Source organism: Phodopus roborovskii, unplaced genomic scaffold, assembly GCF_943737965.1.
Source record: "Phodopus roborovskii unplaced genomic scaffold, PHOROB, whole genome shotgun sequence".
NCBI classification, from domain to species: domain Eukaryota; kingdom Metazoa; phylum Chordata; class Mammalia; order Rodentia; family Cricetidae; genus Phodopus; species Phodopus roborovskii.
In genome coordinates, this window is record NW_026126460.1 from 25,476,779 (window position 1) to 25,500,693 (window position 23,915).

The 23,915-nt window shown below is 42.5% G+C and overlaps 1 protein-coding gene across 10 annotated transcripts in view; it reads right to left on the reverse strand.

Annotated features, from left to right (window-relative positions):
* Positions 1-260: 260 nt before the first annotated feature.
* Positions 261-23,915, reverse strand: part of Dock10 (dedicator of cytokinesis 10) — a 230,297-nt gene continuing 206,642 nt past the window's right edge. For 6 of the 10 annotated variants that reach the window (XM_051190559.1, XM_051190556.1, XM_051190558.1 and 3 more), the window contains 8 exons: positions 23,685-23,798; positions 14,293-14,439; positions 11,490-11,700; positions 10,222-10,412; positions 4,722-4,822; positions 4,387-4,525; positions 3,158-3,233; positions 261-1,021 (listed from right to left, as the gene is read on the reverse strand). In XM_051190559.1, the coding sequence (XP_051046516.1) occupies positions 960-1,021; positions 3,158-3,233; positions 4,387-4,525; positions 4,722-4,822; positions 10,222-10,412; positions 11,490-11,700; positions 14,293-14,439; positions 23,685-23,798 (1,041 nt within the window). In that variant the 3' untranslated portion in view covers positions 261-959. Of the gene's footprint in view, positions 1,022-3,157; positions 3,234-4,386; positions 4,526-4,721; positions 4,823-10,221; positions 10,413-11,489; positions 11,701-14,292; positions 14,440-21,081; positions 21,209-23,684; positions 23,799-23,915 lie in introns of those variants that run through there. The other 4 variants (XM_051190560.1, XM_051190557.1, XM_051190562.1 and 1 more) reach the window with 2 other exon arrangements.

Consider the following 23,915-nt stretch of genomic DNA (forward strand, 5'->3'; position numbering starts at 1 on the left):
TGGATAGAGTATGGATGGTTTGATAGCCATTCGATAAACCAATCACAAGCAACTTGATTACCTCTCACATACTCATGCTGCCCTTTCCCTTGCTAAATAGCTGCAGATGACCTTAAACTTTCTACCTTCCCATCTCCATCTCCTGAGTGCTGGGATTGCAGGTGTCATTGCCATATCTGGTTTATGTAACGCTGAAGATTGAACCCAGGCTTTCGTGCACTCCAGACAAGCACTGTACCAACCCAGCTCTAAAAAAGAAATCAAGTGCAAAGTAACTGTATTTTTATTTATATTAACAACAGCAAAATACTTTTATAATTTCACATACCATTGCTTTTAAAAGCACATATATTACAAATAAATGAACTCCACAAACTTTAAAGATTAGTATTTATCAACACCTTTTTTTTTACACATACACAAATATTTTAATATAACATCTGAAATGTTACTCATATTATTTTAGTACTTTCATAAGTATTAACTAAAAACATTCTTTGAAATTTGATAAAAACCATATATTTTACAATTTTCTATTTACATCTGAAATATGCTCAAATGTTACAAAAACATTCACTTTGACCTTTAAAATGTGTGTACTAGGACCTGGAATTGAACAAATTATACCCAAGAGCAAACTCAGTTTGCTTTGAAGCTGCACAGTCATTGGAATTTCAGGACAAATGTTCAGTGTGGTTTGATCAATACCACTCAGAGGAAACAAAGGAATCATAGGAAATGTGCAAATTCAGAGGCTGGCAAAATTCTCAAGCTAGCGAGGTAAACAAACATATTAACACTGTAAAAACTTCAAATAAATTAAATCTATCTTGTTCTTCCCCGAGATTAGCTGCAAAAGTTCAGAGTTCTCTGAGAGGTGCGTCTGATGTCCCCAAGGCTCCTCTCAAACTTCAGCACTGGCTGAGCTAGAGGCCATAGGCACAGCTGGGGTCACCTTGCTAGTTACACGTGTGTAGGGTCGCTCCACTCCGTGCTTTGCTGGGTCGTCCCTGCCCATAATCTTAAAGCAAGACAGACACAACACATGCACACACAGTGAGTAGAGATCAATTTTCATATCCTCCAACACAGAGTTAAAACCCCAAATAAGGACTCATTCCCAATGGGGGTGTTAGTAAGTTTGGAAAATAATCCCAGTCACAGTAGTTCTGAAGGGTATTTTCTTCAAAGCCTATATGCTGGTTGCCATGGGGATGTTGAAAGTAGCTTCACTATATTCTTTGACTGTCACATAAGCACCTATAAATTGTTTAAGTGGCTATAAATGTAATTGAGTAATTCCAGTGTCTCATTCTAGTCTAAAAATTTATAATTTATATAGCTAACATCTACCCTAAAGAAAAAAACGTTGAAAACTACCTTAAATGTTTGCACTAATGGGAATAAAAATCAATATGGATTATCTGAAAATAATATCAATAAGCCTAGGTGATATTTTGTCAGCTCTGTCAAAATGACCATAAGCAAATAGTAGCCATAGCTCTACTTAAACTACAGGTGTATCTCTGAAGTTTATCTTTGTACAAAAGAGATTTGATGAGTTCCTCATTAACTTCACACACTATCATGTTGTACTGATTTATATATGTGTGATATCAGCTTCACCTCTCATCCAAGAGCTTTTTTTTTTTTTTTTGCCACAGAATGCTCAGTATTTGAGGGGCACATGCTTGCAGCATACCATCCTTAGAGCCAGTGTTATGAGATCCAGCATAAATAATTTGGCTCTTTATGTGTTTAAAATCTGGGTGTCTAACAGCAAGATGCTCTCACATCTCACTTTCTTGGCCTCGGAACAGAATGGCTCTGGTCCCATCTCTGTGTTTCAAGTTGGATACTCATGACCACAGCTGACTTCATTCTGCCGCCGTTCTCAGTAGGTTGAAACACACTCCAAAAAGAGCATCTTATATTTATTCTACATTTGCATGCTTGTATGGATTCCACTGGCCCCAGCCAAAGAGAGCTCATTTTGGTTTTGGTTTTTGGCTGTTTATGAAACAGTGTGAAATTCTGGCTGCCTGTTAAAGAAATGGTTGCCTGTCACTACCAATTCAAATGACTTGCTTTCCACATCTCCATTTTATGCTTTAGCATCGCTCTATCTTGGTTCTGTTTCCTCTCTTTCCTTTTAAAAAAAAAATGCATGGGTGCATGTATGTGCATGGGCGCACACAGGCTACGGTGTGCAGGTGGAAGCCAGGTGGCAGCCTGTGGGAGTCAGCTCTCTTTCTTACTATGTGGGTCACTGTGGCTAAACTCAGTCATTGGGCTTGGGGGCAAGAGACTTCATCCGGTGAGTCATCTCACTGGCCTCTCCAGGTATTGTTTTTCTTTTTTGAGAAAGGATCTCATGTATCCCAGACTGGTCTGAAGCTCGTTATGTAGCTGATGATGATCCCAAACTACTTTCACGTGTTGAGATTATAGGCGTGTGCTACACGCATCACCCTATTTCCTCTTACAGTAAGCATTTCCCCCTAACCCTGTGTTTTAAAAAATATTCTTTAAATTAAGGCATTCTTGGCCCTATGGGGAGGTGCACATGGCATAATTAACTTCGTGTTTCTAATTCAATGTCCACTGATTCTAATTGTTTCTGATTTTCAAAGATCAGCTGGTAAGTTCCCTCACGGCTTAATTAGCTGCTTCTGGAATCTGCACATTCACATTCAGACAAAGGAAGGTACTCTCTCATCTGTCACCTATGTGACCAGGCCGAAACATCACCTGTCTTTGCAACAGATTTCTTTCTTTTACTGAATAATGAGATGGTGAAACCCATCGGGTTTTTCTCTTTGATCAGTTTCCAGGAAGCAGAGAGCCAAATTTTACTTCTTTTGTCAAAGGTTTCCCTTCACCACCTGATCTTTGTGTCTTTGTTTTATATCTCGAGTGTCACAGAAACCCTCCAGTTCTGTCTATTTAAAAATGAAAGAGTTCAAATATGTTTGGAAGGCAAAAGAGCATGTGTTTCCCTTTTCAAAGCTAAGCTGTTCATATGACACGTCTTACAGTGGCAATGAAGACTTGGAGAAGTTGGCCACAAAAGCTGACAGGGGCAAAGGATGACAGAGGAAGAGGTGGATGAACAGAAGGCTGTGCAGGGCAGGACAGGCGTACGGGGAGAACATACCACTTTTGCTCACAGTACTGAGCGAAATGCTAGACACAGAGGAGCAGAAGCTGTAGAGACACGGACCTCGACAGAGCTGCCAGGAAAGAAAGAGAGAAACGTTTCTGCCAGATGGTTCAAGGCCAGGTGTGATTCACAGTGAGAGGCAAGGATGGCTTCAACATGGCTCCCAGCGTTTACATGCATTCGCTTCATTTTCACCCCAGGTTTAATAATGTCTCTTGTATGTGCTCAAGACACCTCCAGAGTATTTAATTACTACTACCCCCTCAGAAATCTCAGACTAACATGGTCTTTGTTGGGAATCCTATCCATGGAGATTCATTCTTTCCATCGTAAGTCAGCCTTCCGTTTCCTCCTCCTTGGGCTACTGTGGAGAGCTAAGAGGGTGGGTGGAAGAAGTCAGCAAGGAATTGCTACATGCAATCAAGGTAACAGTTCCCCTCTTTGCCGTGCTCTGTGGTGTCGACACTAGATCATTAGAAAGAGGAGAGGGAACTGATATGAAACCAGCAGAAACATATGACTGGAAAGGCTACAGGTGGTGAGGTAGGTACCCAGCTGCAAAGCAGGCTGGAAAAGATGACTTGATTTTGAATTGAGTGCTCTTAGCTACTCCAAAATATTGACATTACTGAATGGTCACAATTCACACAAGCCATACAGAATATGGTGGATACACATCCAGGATCATGAATGACTTGATTATTTGATTATAGAGTAGAGTTTGATATATATATTGTTCTTATCTCCTAATTGTGGACTTCTGTAGGATGCCTAGCATCTGTGAAGGAAGTTTTGAGGTAAAAGGCCCATGAGAAATTCAGAGGTTCTCACTGAGCATGGTGCAGAAACCCCTACTGGCAAAATGTGAAATGCCAATGAATACCCTAGGTAATGTGAAGTCCTCAAGGGAATGATGAAGTGGCAGCAGGCCTCAATGGGAATTCCCATCTTGTCCTTCTCATCATTTAACCAGACCTGCATATTCTAGAGTCAACAGACTGTATGGCTTGGGTAGATGCCTCTAAAAGTTGTGGAAAGCATTTCAGCTCTCATGTTCTTTTTCTGTAGGTGTTTATGTGCTTTGAGCCAAGAGCTGTTGGACACGGGGAGAGAACGACTCACCATCATAGTGCTGATACAAAACAGTGCCTTTTGCAGTAAGGAAAGTCTTTAGTTCATCTAGCAATGGGCAGGGACTGCGTGTCACAACATGGGACGCTCACCTGCTCGTTCATGATGGCTGACAGTTCACTGAGCATGTCCTTATAATGGGACCTCAGCTCTTCCTGGTACTCCAGCTGATCCTCCTTGATGAGGCGCTCATTCACATCAAGTGCCTGACCACACGCATCTGCAAATTGCCTTTAATGACAGCATTTAGCAAATTAAAAGCCGGTCACAGGAAAATGTATTGAGTTTAGTGACTTCAGGTCCAAAGCTGGGCTATGGATAGACTGCTACCTTGAAGAGGGTTAATTGAGCTGCTTTTTTTGAGGGGGGGATTCATGCCTTTCTGTTTGAGGTAGTTAGAAGAATATTTCAATGAAGAGACTCTTACCTGAATATTTCTTTCAATAGTTTTACTTGGTTGTCGGGGTATTTCTTTGCATTAGTCTCTTCAAGAAAGGCTCGGGCATAAGCCATTGGCCCAGCATTAACCTATGGGGAGAAGAGACTGGGCTGAAGCTGGCTCCTCCCCTTTATGGAGCTTGCTTCATGGTAAGGGGAGGTCCAGTTCTCTGACCAGTCACATGTTACCCTGGCTCCCTCCTACCACATTGTGATCCACTGCTTTCCATCCTTGCCGTACCTGCTGTTTTTTAAGGGCCAGCAGCCACTAAGAGGTACTCCAGCCTCCAGCCTTCCCTGCTCCCCTTGCCAAATTCAGTCACGTGTCCCATAAGTGGCGATTCCCTCTGCTTTGAAACATCTCAACCCCCAAAGGAAGAGGGCAGCTAGCTCGCGAGAGACAGGAAATAAAGCCTTGTAAATCCCAGAAAAGATTCACAAGATGCTTCCCCCAGGTTATACATAAGCACAAGAAAGAAAGAGACCCTTCAACCTGCGCAGCTGCCTGCAGGTGGAGCAGAGAGCTCCAGGGACACTGCTTTTTGAGTTCTCGGCTGTGTTGGGGCATTCAGTGATGCTGCTGTGTCTGAGTCATCCATGCTTCTCTAAGTAATTCCTCACCCCCACTCCAGTAAGTTGTCCAAAGAAACGTACTGGCTCACTAAGTTAGCCTTTGCTAAAATCACCACTAGCTTTGTCATCCGTTCTCTGTCTGGGATGAGCTGATGTCTGTACATGCCTTACCAGGAAAAGGCACACCACATGGCCCCTTCTGCCTTTTGCCATCTTCACGTATGCTTTCTGCAACAACTTTGAAAATGAGATCCCTTTATAGTAAACACTTCCATTGAATCTAAAGTTGGTGTTTGTGCCCATTGGTTTTTTTTTCTTCTTTTTCTATTAGCACTAAAATAAACACATAATTGTTAGGAAAAGACATCCCTCAGAAGTAGTGGCATGTGCCCATCCTGGCATTCTATGCTCCACTGGAAAGCCTTGCTAAGATCTGGGCCAAGGAAGCATTCATCAGAGTTGCTGAATGAATGAATGTAAGACTGAGCTGTTTGTTGTTTAGTTTTTATTTTTTGAGGTGCTGGAGGCTGAGACTAGGACCATACATACATACATACATACACACATACATACAACACACACATAAACACACACACACACACACACACACACACACACAGATACCCCCCAGCCCTATAATACCAGCTTCTATTCCCACTCATGCACATGAGCTTATGCTAATGAAGGAGCTCCTTTGTCTTAGTACACACAACCTGTTAGTGTGGCTACGGTGTTTGGGGAGTGTGATGGTTAGCTTTAGTTTTTAGTTTGACACAGCCTAGAAACATCAGGAAAAGTGTCCGTGAGGGTTGCCTCCACTGGGTTGGCCTGTGGCCATGACTGTCAGGGGTTGTCTTCCATAAGTTAATTGGCATGGGAAGACTCAGCCTACAGTGGGCAGCTTGGCTCTCTAGGCAGGGGTTCCTGACATACATGAGGGTGGAGAAATCAAGCTGAACAAGTGTGCAAGTGTGAGTTCACTTCTGCTCTTGACTGGAGATGTGGTGTGACTAGCCATTTTACGCTTCCACCTTGAGTTTTCACCACAGTGGGCTATCACCGGCATTGTAAGCTGGGTATTTTTAGCATGGCAGCAGAAATGAAACTGTGCAGGATGCGAGCTAATGCTGCATCTGAATCAGACGGGCCTTGCAGTGCAGTGGGCACAGCCATTGGTGCTACAATTCCCCTTTGGTTCTCCAGGCCCATCCTCCACTCAGCTCTGTGCCCGGGGCCTGCTGACCTCTTTGACTTCATGCTTAATATGTCTGTATCTATTTTAGTCTTTTTGAGTCAGCCTGTGGGGATACAGACAATCGAGACAGACAAGATGTAAGCATTTTAGGATCAGCATCAGTGATATTTTTCCTTCTGTTACAGATCAAACAGAACAAAAAGCAGGGAAAGTCATTGCTACTCATCTGTTTAGGACTCTATATTTCTGTCTTCTTTCTCTTTAAATATTTTTTAAAAATTTGTTTTTGACATATTTATTGCATTTATTTATATATTGTGTGCATGCCTGTTTATGTGTGCGTGTGTGTCTAGTTAGCATAAGGGCCATGGTGCACTTATGGAGGTCACAGGACAACTTGTAGGAGCCAGTTATCTTCAACTCTGTATGTTACAGAGATTGAACTCAGGTCTTCAGACTTGGCAGCAAGTGCCTTTACCCACTGAGTCATTTTACAGCCCTCCCCCATGCATGTTTGAATGTGTGTCTCTGTGCACAGGCAGAGGCCAGAGGAGACCATCAGGTGTCCCACACTTTTACTCTCTGCCTTATTCCCTTGAGAAGGGTCCCTCACTAAACCTAGATCTAGGCTGATAACCAGTAAGCTCCAGAATGCACCTCTCCATCTCCATCTCCTAGCCCCTGGCTCTGGGGTTACAGGTATGTATGCAACCACACCAAGAATTCTTTTAAATCTCTTCTTTTCCTTCCTTCCTTCTCTTCTTCTTCTTTTTTTTTTTTTTGATTCTGGATATTTTATTGCAGTTCCTCAAGTTTGTTCAACAAATGCCCTTACTTACTGAGCCATCTTTCCAGCCCTGAGACATCAATACTTAGTTCATTATGGGCTTTTTCCCATTAATTTTGACTTTTAAAAATAGTATGCTAAGATACTATTTTATGTTAATTACTGATTAAACTCTGTGCCCATGATGAGAGTCTTACATTGTGGGACAGGTTGGAATGCATTTCCAGCATCCTCCTCAGAGTACTCCCGGAGAGGCCATGCCTGTCCATTATTAGTGGTCCCTCACTTGCTTTGTTCCCACCAACCCTCCTATCCTAACATCTTTACTTTGGGGGTATATGTTCAGCTGAGTGTGGCTAGCACCTACACAAGCCCTTTGTTTTCCTCAGTGGCTCCCACACTTCTGAAAACTTCATTTTATTCTTTCCCATCACCCACTGTTCATTCTGCATGCTTTCTGTCACAGCTCTCACTGCCCATAAGTGCTAACATACAGTTTTCAACTGCTAAACATTCCTTTTTTTAAAAAAATTCATTTTAGAATGAATAACTTTTTTCATAACAGTTATGCATGGGCTGTAGTATTTATAAATTGGTTAGCTCACAGACTCTAGACTAACATCTGGGGAGCCTACACGGGACCTAACCAGACCCTCTCCCTGTGGGTGACAGTTCTGTCTGTTTGTGGGACCCATGGGCATAGGACCAGAATCTATCCAAAAGCATGAGATAGCTTTTGGAAGCCCATTCCATATGATGGGATGCCTTGCTCATCCTTGATGCAGGGGTAGGGGAGTAGGGGGTGGGGAATGAGGAGTGACGGGAGGGGCTTGGTCCTACTTCAACCAAATGTGCCAGGCTTTGTTGACTCCCCATGGGAGGTCTTACCCTTTCTGAGGAGTAGATGGGGATATATTGGGGGGGAGATGGGTGGTGGGGGGATGGAAGGTTGGTATGTAAAATAAATTTTAAAAATTGATTATCATTTAAGGTATATGATATGAAAGGGTTAGGGAGAAGAAATTTTCTTTAAGCCAAACTTAGTTATTTCTATTGGTGGCTTAAAGTTTTGGATGGTTTCAAATATTTATAAAACAAATTTTCGTCATTTTGGCATGTCCCACCCCCATCTCATCTATCTTCCTCTCCCACTGGAGTTTTCGCCTTGAGGCTCCCCCTGCTTCTTTTATTATCCTTATTATTAATTAAATGTATTCATTATCTTACATCGATCACAATTTCCCTTCCTTTCTCTTCTCCCATTCTCTCCCCCAATCCACTTCTCTGTTTCTGTTCAGAAAGGAGCAGGTCCCCATGAGTGTCAACAAAGCATGGTCTAACTAACAAGTTGAGGTGGGCCTAAGCTCCTCCCTCAGTATTAAGGCTGGGCAAGGCAACCCAGTATGAGGAGAGATACTTAATAGTTCAACATCCTTAGCCGTCAGAGACATGTCAATCAAAACAACTCTGGGATTCCATTGTACACCTGTCAGAATGGCTAAGATCAGTATCACTAATGACAGTTTATGCTGGAGAGGATGTGGAGAAAGGGGAACACTCCTCCACTGCAGGTGGGAGTGCAAACTTGTACAGTCATTTTGGAAATCAGGATGGAGGCTTCTCAGAAAATTGGGAATCGATCTCTCTCAAGACCCAGTTATATCTATCACTCTTGGGCATATACCCAAAGGAGGCACATTCATATCACAAGGACACATGCTCAAAAATGTTCATAGCAGCATTATTTGTAATAGCCCAAACCTGGAAACAACCTAGATGCCCTTCAACCAAAAAATGGATAAAGAAAAAAATGTGGTACATTTACACAATGGACTATATTCCCACTTAATTTTTAAAATTTAAAATTTTATCCTTTGAAGATTTTTTACATAAATACACTGTACTATCATCACATCCACCAATCACTCCTGAATCTCCCCGGCCCCCTCTGAAATTAATATATGTTATTATTGTTTTATTATGCACTCTCACCTGCACACAAACAACCTCCTGAATTAGCGTTGCCCTTATGTACATGGGTTTGGGGCTGACCACTTAGGCTTGAAGATCTAACAAGGGCTCCTGATTGCCTTTAGCTCTTTAACTAGAAGTGGGGCCTTATGAACCTTTCCTCCAACTGTGTAGTCATTAATTCTAGTTTTAGTTAAAATTAGATTTTAATCTAGGTACAGAGGATAAAAGCCTTAAGTTGTTATTGTTGTCATAAGACAGCACCCAGAATTAACCAGGAGATAAATTTCTGGGCATGTCTGTGAAGGATTTTCAAGAATTGGGATGGGAAGACTCACCCTAGATGCGGGTAGCATTATTCCGCGGCTGGATAGAAATTATTTCAATACCAGCATTCTTTTTATTCCCCCTGACTGTGGGCAACCACTTCATATTCCTGCTGTTATATCCAGGTACTGGCCTGCCCTTGGGGTTCTGACAGGATACGCCCTCAGCTGCAGCCACTACAAGCACCACCTGTGCACATTCACTATGTTCCCTTTTAAAAGGGCCCTGCCCACCTTCTATCTCCCCCATTTCCCTCTCTCTCTGCCTCTCTCTTCTGTGTTCGTGTTCCCAGGGGCAAGTCTCCCCTTCCCCCATTTCCCATTCACTTTCCCCCAATAAAAATCCAAGCTCTGTTGAATGCCATCTTCTTTAAAATTGCAACACCTGCCACCACACCACCATCCCTTGACTGACTGTACTCACACTGTGACCCAGGACAGCCCTTCCACCCCTTACGTTGTTTAACCTTAGGTATTTGGAGGTGCTTGTTTACAGCAATGAGAAAAGTAACTAATACAGACAGTACCACAAAATAGCCAGAATGTCTCGTATATATTTTATAAGAAGATTCCTAGAGCATTCTACAGCGAGCTTCACTGGCTATGTGAAACTCTGCTCTGGGCCATGCTTACTGACCTTCACGCTGACACTGCCTTGCAGTTTCAGCTGTAGTCGGATCATGTCCACCTCGTCTGTCGTGCACAGCTGGTTAAGCTCAGAGACCTTCCTGGACATCTCATCAATTGCCACTTCAATGGGATTCAGTTCTGTACTCGATTGGCTGATGACCTGGATCCGCTTCTTCACGTAGGGGAACAAGTGGCTGGCTACACAAAAGCCATGCAAGGATTTCAAGGGCCAAAGAAACGTTCTGTGAAGGCCTTCGGGACTTCCCATTGTCTCCAGCTACCTCTCCCAGTGTCCCTTCCCACCCCCACAAGCTCACAGTAACCTTCTCAGGGCTGTGTTATGACAGCCAGAGCTGCCAAACCTGAAACTTCTCACTGTAATAAAATCCACACGCCCTCTGGTAATGACCTCTCAATACAGAAAACAGCACACAGGATCTTTGCTCTGGGTGTGTTTCCAGCACAGTCCTCTGGGCCAGCTTCCTAAAGGTGAGGGCATTTCATAGCTTAGAAGTCAGTGGTTCAGTTCAAAACTGGGGTCTCAAAAGAGAGTTGGCTGTCTTCCTCTGGAGGACCTTCATTCATTTCGCCCTGTGGACTTAGCATCCTAGACTGATCTATGCCCCTACATTTAAGAAATTAATTTATTTTTTAATGTTGTCTTCTCTGGAAATTCTTCTTTTGCTCTGGTCTTTGCTCTACCTCACTGTGAGCACCGTGAGAGCACCGTCCTACTTTATTTACTTAAATTGCCAGGGCTCTGGGGAGATCCCACATCTAGTAAGCACACAGTGTCTGTTAACAAAGGGAAGGTGATGAGCTCACAGGATAGATGCAGAGACCATAGATGAGGCATTGCAGAGCAAGGCCTTCCTTCATTCTAGAGAAGAGCTGGAATCCTATGGTGGGGAGAATTTTTCCCTAAAGCCTGTCGTGCTAACTCATCAATTGCCACTTCAATGGGATTCAGTTAGTGGATTCGGGGAGAGAAGGGGAGAGTTTAGTGTCCATGACACTTGTGAATATCCCAGCTCAAGGGAAAGGATGGCAAATCATTGGCATTGTCTTCCCAAGGCTCCTATTTTCATTTTGAGGTGGAATCTGGCTCTGTCTGCCCAGTGGTGCCTGCATGCCTGGCTTTTTTTGGTGGGCTCTAGGATGGAACTCACGTGTTCATGATTGTACAACAAGCATTTTGCTAAGTGAGCTGTCTCCCAGCTACACTTGCCTTGTGCTAATCCAGCCGAGGTGGGGAAGGTTTCACCCTGCACTTACTGGTCAAGACTGTCCTCCGCTTGCACTGCTCCGACACTCCACCGTGTTTCTTGCCTGACAGAGTGAAGGGTGTCTCAAAGACAAAGCGATTGATGTTGTGATGCATTTCAAAATCTGTCTTCCGGTCCTCTACTTCCTTTTCTTCAAAGAATGGTGTGACATAAGTCACCTGAATATAAGCATATTTGGGGTCCAGATCCTTGGGGTTTACCTGTGTCAACACATTAAAGGTATAGCAAGAATAGTGAGAGGCAGGTGATTTATGAGTTCCCTTGCTGCCTCCTGGTGGATGAAAGGCACTCATGTTCCTTAGATCACAGAACACTGGGTGGCTGGCAGTGGGTAAGAAGCCTGGCTCTGGTTAGCAACAGGGGCTAGAGCGAACTCACCATGCTGGAGCCAGATAACCTTGTGGATCTTTTCAACCCAGATTCCTGGCTATGGCATTATTTAAACTTTTACTCTGTGTCTCTTCTGTAACGCATCACTCTAGTGCAGACTGAACGTTTCTTGGAAGCAGAAGTCCCTCTCTTTGTCCCTCTGTGGTGTAGCCATGTCCCTAGATCGGTACTATTGACTTTGGAATGGTAATGCAAAGGAAGGTTCCTTGTCACCTTTAGCAGACTACTGATTGTCTGTTAAATGACTGCAAAGTTTTGTATTTTCATTGTTCACTCGTGGGTTGCATGTGTACATGTCTGTGTGTTTTTTTCCTTACAAGTATTGGTGCACGTGAATGGGTGTTCATGCAGTGGTGGAGGCCTGGGAATCATCCTCTCTAGCTCTTCCTCCTTACCCATTGAGGCAGGGTCTCTCTGTGAAGCCCAGAGCTCACCTGTGATAGGATTAGTCTTATGTTTCAGTTCACTCTAGGGAATCCTAGGCCTCTGCCCTTGGAGGCAGGAGTTGCAGGTGGGCCACCATGTCCCCTGGCATGCCATGGGTTTCTGAAGATGTGAATTCAGGTTCTCATGCTTGCGTTGTACTTGCTTTAATTCGATTTAACTGCTGTGCTACTTCCCCAGACCCAAGGTTTTGTATTTGCCATATCTCAAATCCTTATCACCAATAAGTCATTCTATCCAACTTCTTTGCAATCTGCTTTGAATCCAAGATTTACTAATAGGAAGGAAATGGGCTGGACAGGAAAGCTGAGAGACTTTTCTGGGCCCTTTGAGCTTGGGAAGGATGAGTCTTAGCCCGTTTCCTGAAGACATCTTGAATTTTAGAACTGCTTCTAATTTTCCCCATCTTTCTATCCATCCACTTTCTACCCAATTCTAGAAATTTTAGGAACCCTTTGAATATGTTTTATAATGTTATTAGGCATATAATGGCAAGGTATGCATAACTGTAATAATTTTACTTATAAAAACAGAGGTTTAGGATGGAACACTAATGATTACCAGTAGATACATGCTAGTACAGTGGAATGAAGACCCAGGCTATTCTAATATCACAGCTACCTTTTTTCTCATCCCCATGTTTGTTTGTTTGTTTGTTTATTTATTTATATGTGTATGGACCACCACTACAACAGTTTTGCCTGTTTTTATTAGAGAAGTCAACTGTATGCTTCAAGTTAAGAAAGATAGATATATTTTCAATAATTTCTGCCTAGGCCCATAAATTTTATGTCAAACTTCTCCAAATATTGGCTTTGTAAAAGAAAGCATGGGAAAAAATGACTTTGTTTTGTGGCTTAGTAGAACTCTATGCCATTGGTTGTAAACCAATTTTCCCTCTTGGTCATACTCTGACTCAACCTGTCTTTCAAAGACTTGCTATTCTAATCACTAACCATTCTAACTGGTCCTTCCTGTTGGCAGGGGTTGGGTTCCTCAGAATGCTCATAACTTTCAATAGCATATCTTACCCTGTAATTGGCTGCTCAAAGATCACCTGCTCTGGGTAGCACCGCCCAAGCAAACTGAGCTGTCTATAGCCCAGTGCCCTGGAGTTTGTCTGTCCTGCTCAGTGATCTTTCTCATGGTGCTCTAGTGCATTCTATTTAGTCACAAGTTTTTCACATGCATTGAACTGAGAGACCGAGAAGAAGCCATTCTCTGTCCCAGCTCCTAGCTCTGGGTGTGGCATGTAAGCAGATGCTTGCTAGAGATTAGCTAACAAATGGCAATGCATGAGAAAACTGGGACTAGTTTAATGAGGTGTGTGGCTTCCTGGAGCCAAGAAGAGGTTCTTTGTTTTCTTACTATCATGTGATACAAGTCTGAGTCTCTTAGACAGGACAGCTCTCCCAGAATGGAGAGATTTGCAAAGGCCTCCTGGACTGGGTAAACAAATATGTTCTACTTTCTTTTCCTCCAAGTCCACTTCTGAGCTCAGCCACATCAACATTTCAGCTGCTATCCAAGTGCAAATGGATTATGGGGAAAGTAGAAGACTTGCTAAATTAAAGCCACTCATTAAAAACTTATAACATTGCCAGAGAGATGGCCCAATGGTTAAGTTTGCTTACTGCTCTTGCAGAGGACCTGGATTTGGTCAGCTGCATCCACATGGTGGCTAATAGCCACATGTGACTCCAGTCCAAAGGATCCTCTCCTGACTTCGGTGAACACTTGCACAAACATAGTGCTCATAAATTTGTGTAGATACAGGCACTGAGAAAAACAATACCCCCCTCCACCAAAAAAAATCCTCACAGGTCAGTCAATATGCAAAATGTCTGACACTTTGGGTAGTTCTTTTTTTTTTGCATGATCAGGTAGCAAATTAAAATGGTAGCTGGAAAATAAAAAGGATCAAGTTGAGTCACACTGCATGAACACTGTTGTCCTACCTTATTGGAGTCCTGGATTATCTTCACGTTGTCTGCTCCGAATTTGTCTGCATAGAGCTTGAGAAGTCTTTGGGAGATCTCTGAGAGACCTGTCAGCTTAGGCTCTTTGTAGATATACTCTTTACCCTCCTCCTCTTCAAAGAATCCCTGGGGAGATACACAGCAAGCCACCTGCTTTATTAGAGAACTCCAGGAACAAAGACATCCAGACAAAAAGTCATTTACTAAAAAAATGGTTCAGGCGTTCAGTTGTGGGAGGCCATTGATTAGCAGTCTATGAAGTCCAAACCAGAAAAAGGAGAAAGTAAAGAAAATAGAATGCCATAACACAAACATTCCCCAGTGAGGCAAAGGAATGTCAGACCATAGCCTACACACATCTCTACTTGTAGAAAGCAGCAAGTATTTGCTTGCATATAAATTGGAGGAAGAATGCCCTCTTGTGGTAGTCTTAAGTAGAACACAAAATTTTGAATAATATTTGGCAAGTTTTAGCATACTCATTACCATTTTAAGTCGTTTTCTCTAAGTCTTTAAAAATAGCACAGGTGACACCACATGACACACAAGGGTACATAAATGTGTTGCCACACATTCCCACACCATCTTTGTATTGTTATAATGACAGAAATTGCACATGGTATGCTCCAATTACAGCTATTTAAAATTATCCACATTAATGCCTTCAAAGACTTTAAGGTACTATCTAGTCATATGTAACTTAATCACCCAGGTTTTAAATTCTTGAAAGGTTGGACTTTGCAGGACTAAAAATAATACCCATGCCATCATTCCCCCCCCCCCCCCCAATAAGGTCTCAGTGGGTTTTAGCCTTTATAAATGTTCTGGTTTGAAGCCAGGGGAAAAGGAAGATCCCATTATCTGTAGATAACTAAGTGAGAAATTTCTTATAATTCATTCTCTTTGAAGAGACAGGAGCATGTCCCCTCCTGACCCTGTGGAATAGATATGGGCTCAGAATCCTAGATGAGCGCAGAGTGAAGAATCTACATTATCTGTTTCTTCTGATTGCAGAGTTTACCCATAAAGAAATGGATTATTTTGTAGTTTATAAAACTACAGAGTCCAAAAAGAAACAATGCTATTAAAAAAAATTGTGTTTGAGGGGTTGGGGAGATGGCTCAGTGATTAAGCATTTGGAAGTAAGTGTGAAGACTGGAATTTCAATCCTTAGAACCCAGGGCTTCTTCCTGTAATTCTAGCCCCAGAAGATGGAGACAAAGATGTCTCCGAGGAAGATGGTTAAGGAGACTAGCCATATTAGTGATCTCTGAGATCACCTATTGAGAGACTCTGCCTCATTGAATCATGTAGAAGAGTGATCAAGGATGATTCTCTCTCCAGCCTCTACATGCATGAGCATTCATGTGCACATAGATTCCCCCAACACATGTGTGCCCATACACATGCAAACATACACCTATGCATGACAAATACATACGTGTGTGGCATAAACATTAATGGAAAAAAAGAAAAAAAATTAAATTAGATTAAAATATTCATTACTTGTGAAAAGTTGTGGATAAATGTCCCAATGCTGTGTATTTTTCATGGATAGCATGAGGTAACTAAGAATGATGATTTGGCTTACAACTGTCTAATATTGACTACTTGCACATTCCTTGTTCTCAGGTAAGTGTTATTTACCGTGCATTGAGAACTGACCACAGATTATACAACAAAGCTGACTCTAAGAGTTTTACTAATTGAGAGTTGGAAAGAGGGAAGGGATGTGTACAGGCCTATCTGGAAGAAACGTGGAGAGAGAGAGGCAGAGAAGTGGAATGGCCATGTCTACTTTTAAAGGTTGCTCCACGCATGCGTATGGAGGGTTATGTAGCTACACCACGCATGCGCATAAGTTACGTAAGTCCCTGGAATGACTAGGCATTTTACCTGAATGCTGATGGCACATGTGTCAACCGACCCCCCGAAATGCTAACACCTGGGGTGTTTGCTTGAATACTGATGGCACATGTGTAGCTGTGGGAACCTAGAGATGTTGGAAATGATAACAAATGTGACCATCACCAGCTCATCATGCATCATAGAGGGCTATACGTGTGTAGAAGACAATGCCCAGGATCCAGCTCTTTTCCTGTCATTCAGGCACTGCCTGTCTGCTTGTTCAGTTTTCTAATTGACATTGGGTTTTAATGGCATGACACAATGAATGCACACCCAGCTTTTGACACACTGTCTGGCCTTTAGGAAGGGGGCCACTGTATTTGCCCGAGGAAGAAATAGATGAATGAAAATTGTTTTAAGGCGACATGTCTCATGAAGGTATAAATAACTTGGCAAATGTCCCCTTCCTCTTCATTAAAAAGCTAATATTGAATAATTGTTTGATAAACATGCAAACCCAAGTAGCTGATTTCGAATACCTGTGCAGCCCTGAACTGCTAGAAGGTGGCCTATGATATGGACAACAGAGGAAGCTGAAGAGCTGTCCCTGACCTCCCATAGACTCCACAGGGGTGAGAGAGGTCTGATTCTGTTCCCAGGACATCTGCCTGCTCTGCTTCTTCCAAGGCTGACTGTGACTTTTGCCTGACTTAAGGTCAGGGATCAGCAGCGGAAACTGGCAGACTGACACATCAGAGGAGTTGAGACCAGGGAAACCAAACACCAGAATTCTCAAAGCATCTCAGCCAAAGCAACATTTACAACTTCAATTGCAGCAAGGAAAAGAAAAATGCCTCCAAGTTTCATGAAAAGACTCTACCCCTCCTTTTTCCCTCCCAGCTCCTATGGCATAGAAACTAGTATGGAGAGACTCTTTCCCTCTGAATTTTCCTCCTGACACATTTCTGAATCCAGGGTCAGGATGGAGTAGACAGCAGCAGACCTTTGTTGTGGCCATTGTGGCTTTGCGACCTTGGTTGTAACCTGTGATTTTTCTTTCATGCTTACTCCTTGGTCTGTAAGATTGAGGTCACACATTCAGCCATGTGTTAGGAGCCCCTAGGTGCAGTGTCTGGTCTGCAAAGAACCTTTCATGAGTCTGAGCTATGACAGTGATGATGACAACCAAGGAAGACTTCGTGGTCTCAGACAGCTTGAATTCTTACTTGTGTGCAAAACTTAGAGCAGTTTCATTGCTTTAGAATCCAATCCCCGGTGTCTCTTGCATCCGAGCTGTGAATGTTCCTTAATACAACATGTCTACTGATGATCATCACAATGTTAGGGCAGCTGATTGGTGAGAAATAAATAATCCTTAGAACTTTTTTCCTCTTGAAGTTTTCCTTTGGTATATGGTGCTATATGTGTGATGAGTGGTGTGTGTGTGTGTGTGTGTGTGTAGGTCTAATATGGGCCACATTAGGTGTCTTTCCTGGGTCACTTTTCACCTTTAGTTTTTGAGACAGGGGTTTTCATGGAAACTGAAGCTTATAGACTTGGCTAGGCCTGGCTGTCTGACCAGTGAGCTTCAAATATCCATCTGTCTCTGTTCTCAAGGCTAGGGTTACAGGGATCTGTTGTTATACCTAGTTTTTCATGTGGGTTCTGGGGATCTGAACTTGTGTCCTTGTGCTTGCATAACAAGCACTTTGACACCAGCCATCTTCCTACCGTCAGAATCCCCAGCCCTCTGTGCGTGCTCCTGCACGTGGTGTGATATGGTATGCCACTACTGTTAGTTTTGAGATAGAAATGAAAATGAGGAGTAGCAGAAGGAATGTGCTGTTGGGCAGGGTTTAAGAAAGGCACCTCTTGAGCCAGACCAATGGCAGCTGTGGAAATGTATGGAAGGGATGCTTACCTTTTGTCAAGGAAACCATTAAAGAGGGCAGGGGCCATTGAGCTGCAAGGCATGATGGGAGGGAGAGCTTCACTCTCAGACATGACTACAGACTCAAGGATTTAGAAGTTGGGTTTTGTGTCATGTAAACCAAGGGGTAGCTTCTTCCTTTCTTTTAGTGTCCAGGTTGTGAACTGGCTGCATTTCCAGGCAGTAGGAAATGTGGCCTGTGCATGGCTACAGCTTGTTTCATTTTTTTGTAAAGTTATTTCACAATGCAGTATATGCCTTAAATGGTTGTCATTCTGAAGCAGCACATCCTGGTTAATCCAGTAATTCAGGTCAGTAGAGTTACCATACGTAGACTGTGAAACCCCAAGGCACTACATATGGATAAAAATCTACTTCAATGAACTGACAAATAAAATTATTGATTCTTTTAAGTTTTTTTTTTCCCATAACTTCTTCAGAATATTGAAGTGCCCTTGGATCAGAACTGGGATGTCAAATGTAAGTGGCGTGCTATAATGTTAGAATGGTCCGAAGTTCATAAATAAAATAATGCAGTCCAAGAGGAATCAGTGCAGAAAATATTAATAGTAGGCTAGATGCTTTGAGAAGAGAAAACATAATAATGCAGAAAAGTCCTGGTGGATAGGAACTCATTGATTATATTTAGTGTGTGTGTGTGTGTGGGGGGAAGAGCTAAGATCAGTGACTTTCATATAGGCAAGGAGCTGGAAGAGAGTATATCACATCCCAAAATGGAGATGTTGTTTTATTTTCAAACTACACATGTACTTTTCTCCCTCCCTCCAAGTTCTTTTCCATTCAGATTCTGAAACGCATCTACTCTGAAGGAGGCATGATTGACAGCCATACAATCCATATCCATTAATGCACTGCTCATAAATCTATATCCACTCATGCACTGAGTAACCCCCCCCCCAGGTTTTTCAGCTAATTAATTCCAGGCTCTCTGTTATTTGAAGCTAGGCTACCAGCACTTGTTGGCTTGCTTTCTTACTAAAGGCTAGGGCCTAAGGGTTTCATTGATTGCCAGCAGTGTTTGATTGTTATTGCTGTTTCCTTCCTCAGGCAATGGATCCTTGAGGAAACTCGGAGAACAGCTTTCTGCAGGCTGGTATATCCATAGTCAATGATGCCAGCCGCTGTGTGAGAACCTCCATGTTATGCATGACTTGCATTTCTACAATAGTCCCTGCTGTGAAGAAAGGGTTTTCAGCATGTTTGCTAATGTCTGCCTTGTTGCAGACTTGGTTAATATTACATTCCCTAGCCGTACAATAAAATGAGAACACTAGTTCACACAGTGTACCAATGTGTACTCAAAGGACTTTGCAGAGGCAAAGAGCCTATTTCATGTTATGTTCACATTATCTTTTTAGCATGATTGCAAGATGCATCAGTGTGTATGTTAAAAGGTGTGTTTCAGAGGAATATAGAGCGCCATCTTGAATAAGAAGTTGCTATTTTGAGCACAGCGATTATGTTAATCATGCACGGGAGAGTTCATCTCTGTGCTCTGAAACCTTCATCCTGCACAGGTTCAGGAGGATGTACAAGCCTACATTGGTTAAGGTGAAGGGATGGGAGCTGTCTGCTCCATCGATTGCCACAATTCACACTTGCCATTTGGTGACCTGGCATGCGTATTTGAATATATTTGCATAATGATCATTAGAATTCTAATTTGTTACTTGTCAGGATGAACTAATTCCACAGGTGCTTCTTGTTCAAAGGTAGCTGCTGGTGGAATTTATGGAGGGTCATGCTTAGGTAATATTATCAGGCCTGCACACAATATTTTTTCTTCTAATCTCTAATGGGATTTATTTTCCTTAACCAAACGCAATTGATAGTCCTGTCCCTGTTACAAAAGAGTCAGGAATACTATAAGCATATTTTAAAGAAATCTGAAAAAAAGAACAAAGTTAGGTCATTTGAAAGCAACATTCCCCAATGGCCCCCTCAGACTATTTAGTATGTGGTTTCCCAAGTATTCTTCTAGTAGGTAAGTTGAGGACTCATGAGCCCAAGTTTGTAAATGAAGTATAAAATTCCCACATGACATGGGTGTAGGAAGGAATTTAAAGAATTACAAAAAAGTATGCATTGTTCATATGAGAAGAGCTGAATGGTGACAGAATGTGGAAAGAATTTTACTTTCTACCTTAATGGACAATAATGACATCAAATCACATAAATGTGTCATTTTTTGTAGTTTAAAATAATGGCTAAAAACAGGCAACTGCAGAAAATTTTTTTTTTTTTTTTTGCTTTGTGACAGTTCTTGATACTGCTAGGTAGTTTCTGCTCTGACCAAGTTCTAGATCTTTCTATACCTTTTTCTGCATCTCTGAAGACTTGGCCCATTGGGTGAAGATTTATTTGTCTTAGTTCTTTGGGTTTGGAATCACCTCTATAGGATCAGAGTCTACTAATATTGAGCCTTATTTCTCAAAGTGATCCCTGGTAGAGGACTCTGAGAAGGACTCTAGTTCTGTAAACAGCCACCATTCCAGCTCCTCACCACCTTCAGCTCCATAAGGCAAGGATTCTTAACTTGTGGGTCACAACCCATTTGGAGTTGCACATCACATATCCTTCATATCAGATATTTACATTATAATTCATAACAGTAGCAAAATTATAGTTATGAAGTAGCAGTGGAAATAATTTTATGGTTGGGGGTCACCACAACAGGAACTGTATTAAAGGATCTCAGTATTAGGAAGATTGAGGGCCACTGCCACAAGTTTGATTCGTGATAGCTCGAATAAGCAGGTGATTTCCAGTGTCAAATCTATTCTGAATCTATTTAAAAATGTGCGATATCCTTGTATGATATCCACATCTACCTTGTGTGTGCGCAATGCTTCTAGATTACATCCTCTGCTTTTTGTGGAGAAACATAATATGCATTAAAAAGATACTTTTTTTGTAATTCAGGTAACTGGAATAATCAGAATTTAGTTCAAAGAATGCAACATGGCTCCAAAAGAAATCAAAGCGGCTACCTCACTCTTCACACAAAAAAGTAAGCTTCAGTAGGATTGTAAGGAGGGAAGTGTGAGGATTGTTAGTGCATGCAAAGGGACACAGAGAGGATGAACTTACCACAGCCTGGAACAATCAAGACCAAAGGAAGAAAAGAGCAAACATCTGCGTTAAAAACTAGTTGGGAAGCAGCAAGGCCTGCTCCACCCGTTCACCGCTCCTATCTCACACATCAATATGCATGGCCCGGGCAGTAATGGAGTCTTGTTACTTTTTCATTGGCAAGCCCCTGCCCCCTGGAGATTTGCCATTATATCCTGGTTAGCAAAACATCCCTTACTTACATGCCGTCATTCTGCTGCTCAGTTAGCCTGTGGTTTTCCACCAGTCATCCAACCTCCATATCCCCTTCTTGGTGGGATTATCCATTATTTTTCCTGCTAATACTCTGCCAATGCCATCCATACACTGCATATTTCTTTTGACATACCATTCCCTCTCACCTGAAGGTCCTGTACATGTCTCTCTTCCTTGGAATATACACTGCAGCTAGCTCAGATTCTTTATATCCTCCCCCCATGTCTACAATTAGCTTTTCTCTATAGACTGCTCTCATATCATTGTGTCTCTCTGTCTCTACGGGGTTGCTGCTGGAAAATGAAAAGAATCCAGGTAGGATGAGGTTAATTGCAGAGGTAACCACTCATGGGTCCTCTTTAGGTAGACAGAATTAGAGGTAAGTTTAAAAGATACCTTTAATGAGCTGAAGGAAATCTGTTTTTCTAAAGGCTTTAATGGGAAATTATCTGTAAGAAAAACACTCATATAGAGATTTAGACACAGAGCAAAGGATCGCCAGCCTATAGTTCATACCACCAGAGACACTAGGATGCAATGAGGAATCTAAGAGATTTATACAAGGTCCCTCACAGAAGGGGAAAGGAACAAGATCGCCTGAGCATATTGGGAGAGGGAGGGGCAGTGAGTGAAGAGGGAGCTGGGAGAAAGAGAAGGGGAGGAGAGGAAAGCAGGTGGGATTAGAAAGATTGAGAAGATTGAGTCAGGGGAGGAATAGATGAAAGAGAGAGAGAGAGAGAGAGAGAGAGAGAGAGACCACAAAAGAGGGAGCCAGTATAGGTTAGAAGAGAAAACTGAATGTAGAGAAATGCCCAGAGACCTACAAGACTGACCCCAACTAACAATTTGAGCAACAGTGGAAAGGCTACCATAAATGCCCTTCCCTGATAATGGCATTGACAACTAACTTATCCACCATCATAGAGCCCTCATCTAGTAGCTGATGGAAACAGAAGCAGACACCCACCACCAGATGCAGAGAGGTAGGACAAGACCAGGCTACAGAAATCCACAGAGACAGCTGACCTGAACAAGGAGGAGCCAATGGGCCCCCAGACTGATGGCTGGGAAACCCAGCATTGAACCAACTCAGACCCCCTGAACACGGTCTCAGATAGAAGGCCTGGGCAGTCTAAGGGACCTCTGTCAGTGGAACCAGGATGGCTCCCTGGTGCACAAAAAGACTTTGGAAGTCATTTCCCCATGGAGGGATACTTTCTTAACCTAGAGACAGGAGGGAGGGCCTCATCCGTATTCCAAATGACTTGACAGATTTTGTTGACCCTTCCTGGAAGGCATCACCCTCCCTTTGGAGTGGGGGGAATAGGAGGGAGAGAGAGAGGGAGGGAGAGGGAACTTGGATTGATATGTAAAATAAGAAAAAATAAATTAATTAATTAAAAAAGAACAACACTGGACCAGACTATCTGTAGCCTTAACAGATTCTGAGGAGAACAAGAAGCTGGGAGCAGCTCTGCCTCACAAGAGGGAAGAAGAGCAAGTGAGAGGTCTGAGAGCAAGTATGAGTATAAAACAGGCTCGCACATCTGTTTACATAGTCAGAAAGCCTTCTGCTGAGCTAGAAGAATGCCACAGCCTTCCTGAAAAGGAACCATGGCATGCCTGGGTCTTAAAGCATCGCTGTGAAGAGATAGTCATAATTAGTGGGTAACACATCCCTTCAGGCCAATGCTATGGCTAGCTATTGTCTTTAACCTTGTTCATTGCTAACACAGTACATTGAGAACGATAACTTTAAAAGCACATTGGCCTGTGACATAGGAAACAGCATAGCCCTGTGATGGTCTGCATTGAAACAGTGGTGATTTGAAAACAAGAGATACAACTTACATGATTGAAAAGTCAGAGGTTGGAAATGGTGGGAAATTTAGGGAGCTATTTCTTAAAACATGACTGATTTAATTTCACTTTAATCTATCACATAAACCTGTTAGAGATGTTAGGGCAAAATTCAAAGCAGTGAATGATAAAAAAAGAAGTCTTCTCTACTTCCAAAAGCTAGGAATGACTTAAGAACAACTTAACTTGTGTAAGTTTCATAGATTTCTCTACCTATTTGTGCTTAATACATTCCTATGGGCAAACTGATAGTCACATTCATAGAAACACACATGCAAGTTCAGACACACCCCTCCCCTGGTCCACTGGTATATGTAGTCTCATAAAGAATGGAGGACAACAACCTGAATGGAATGTCAGGCCATGTTACTTCTAGGGTACTTACCTGCCCGTAAAATGCCACTCTGTAGTAGCGACCAAACAAACGCTTCTCTGAATTCACCACCTCTGCTACTTTCAGATAGGACCGGTGAATGTCATAGTAGAGATCTGATAATTTCTGAAACAATAAAGCAGAGGGGTTTTCAAGGACAATGCCGACATAAAAAAGAGAACTTTGTTAGGTTTGAGTGCTGGAAGTCATCTGTCAACTCAAAGTGAGAGAGTTCTATGGCTT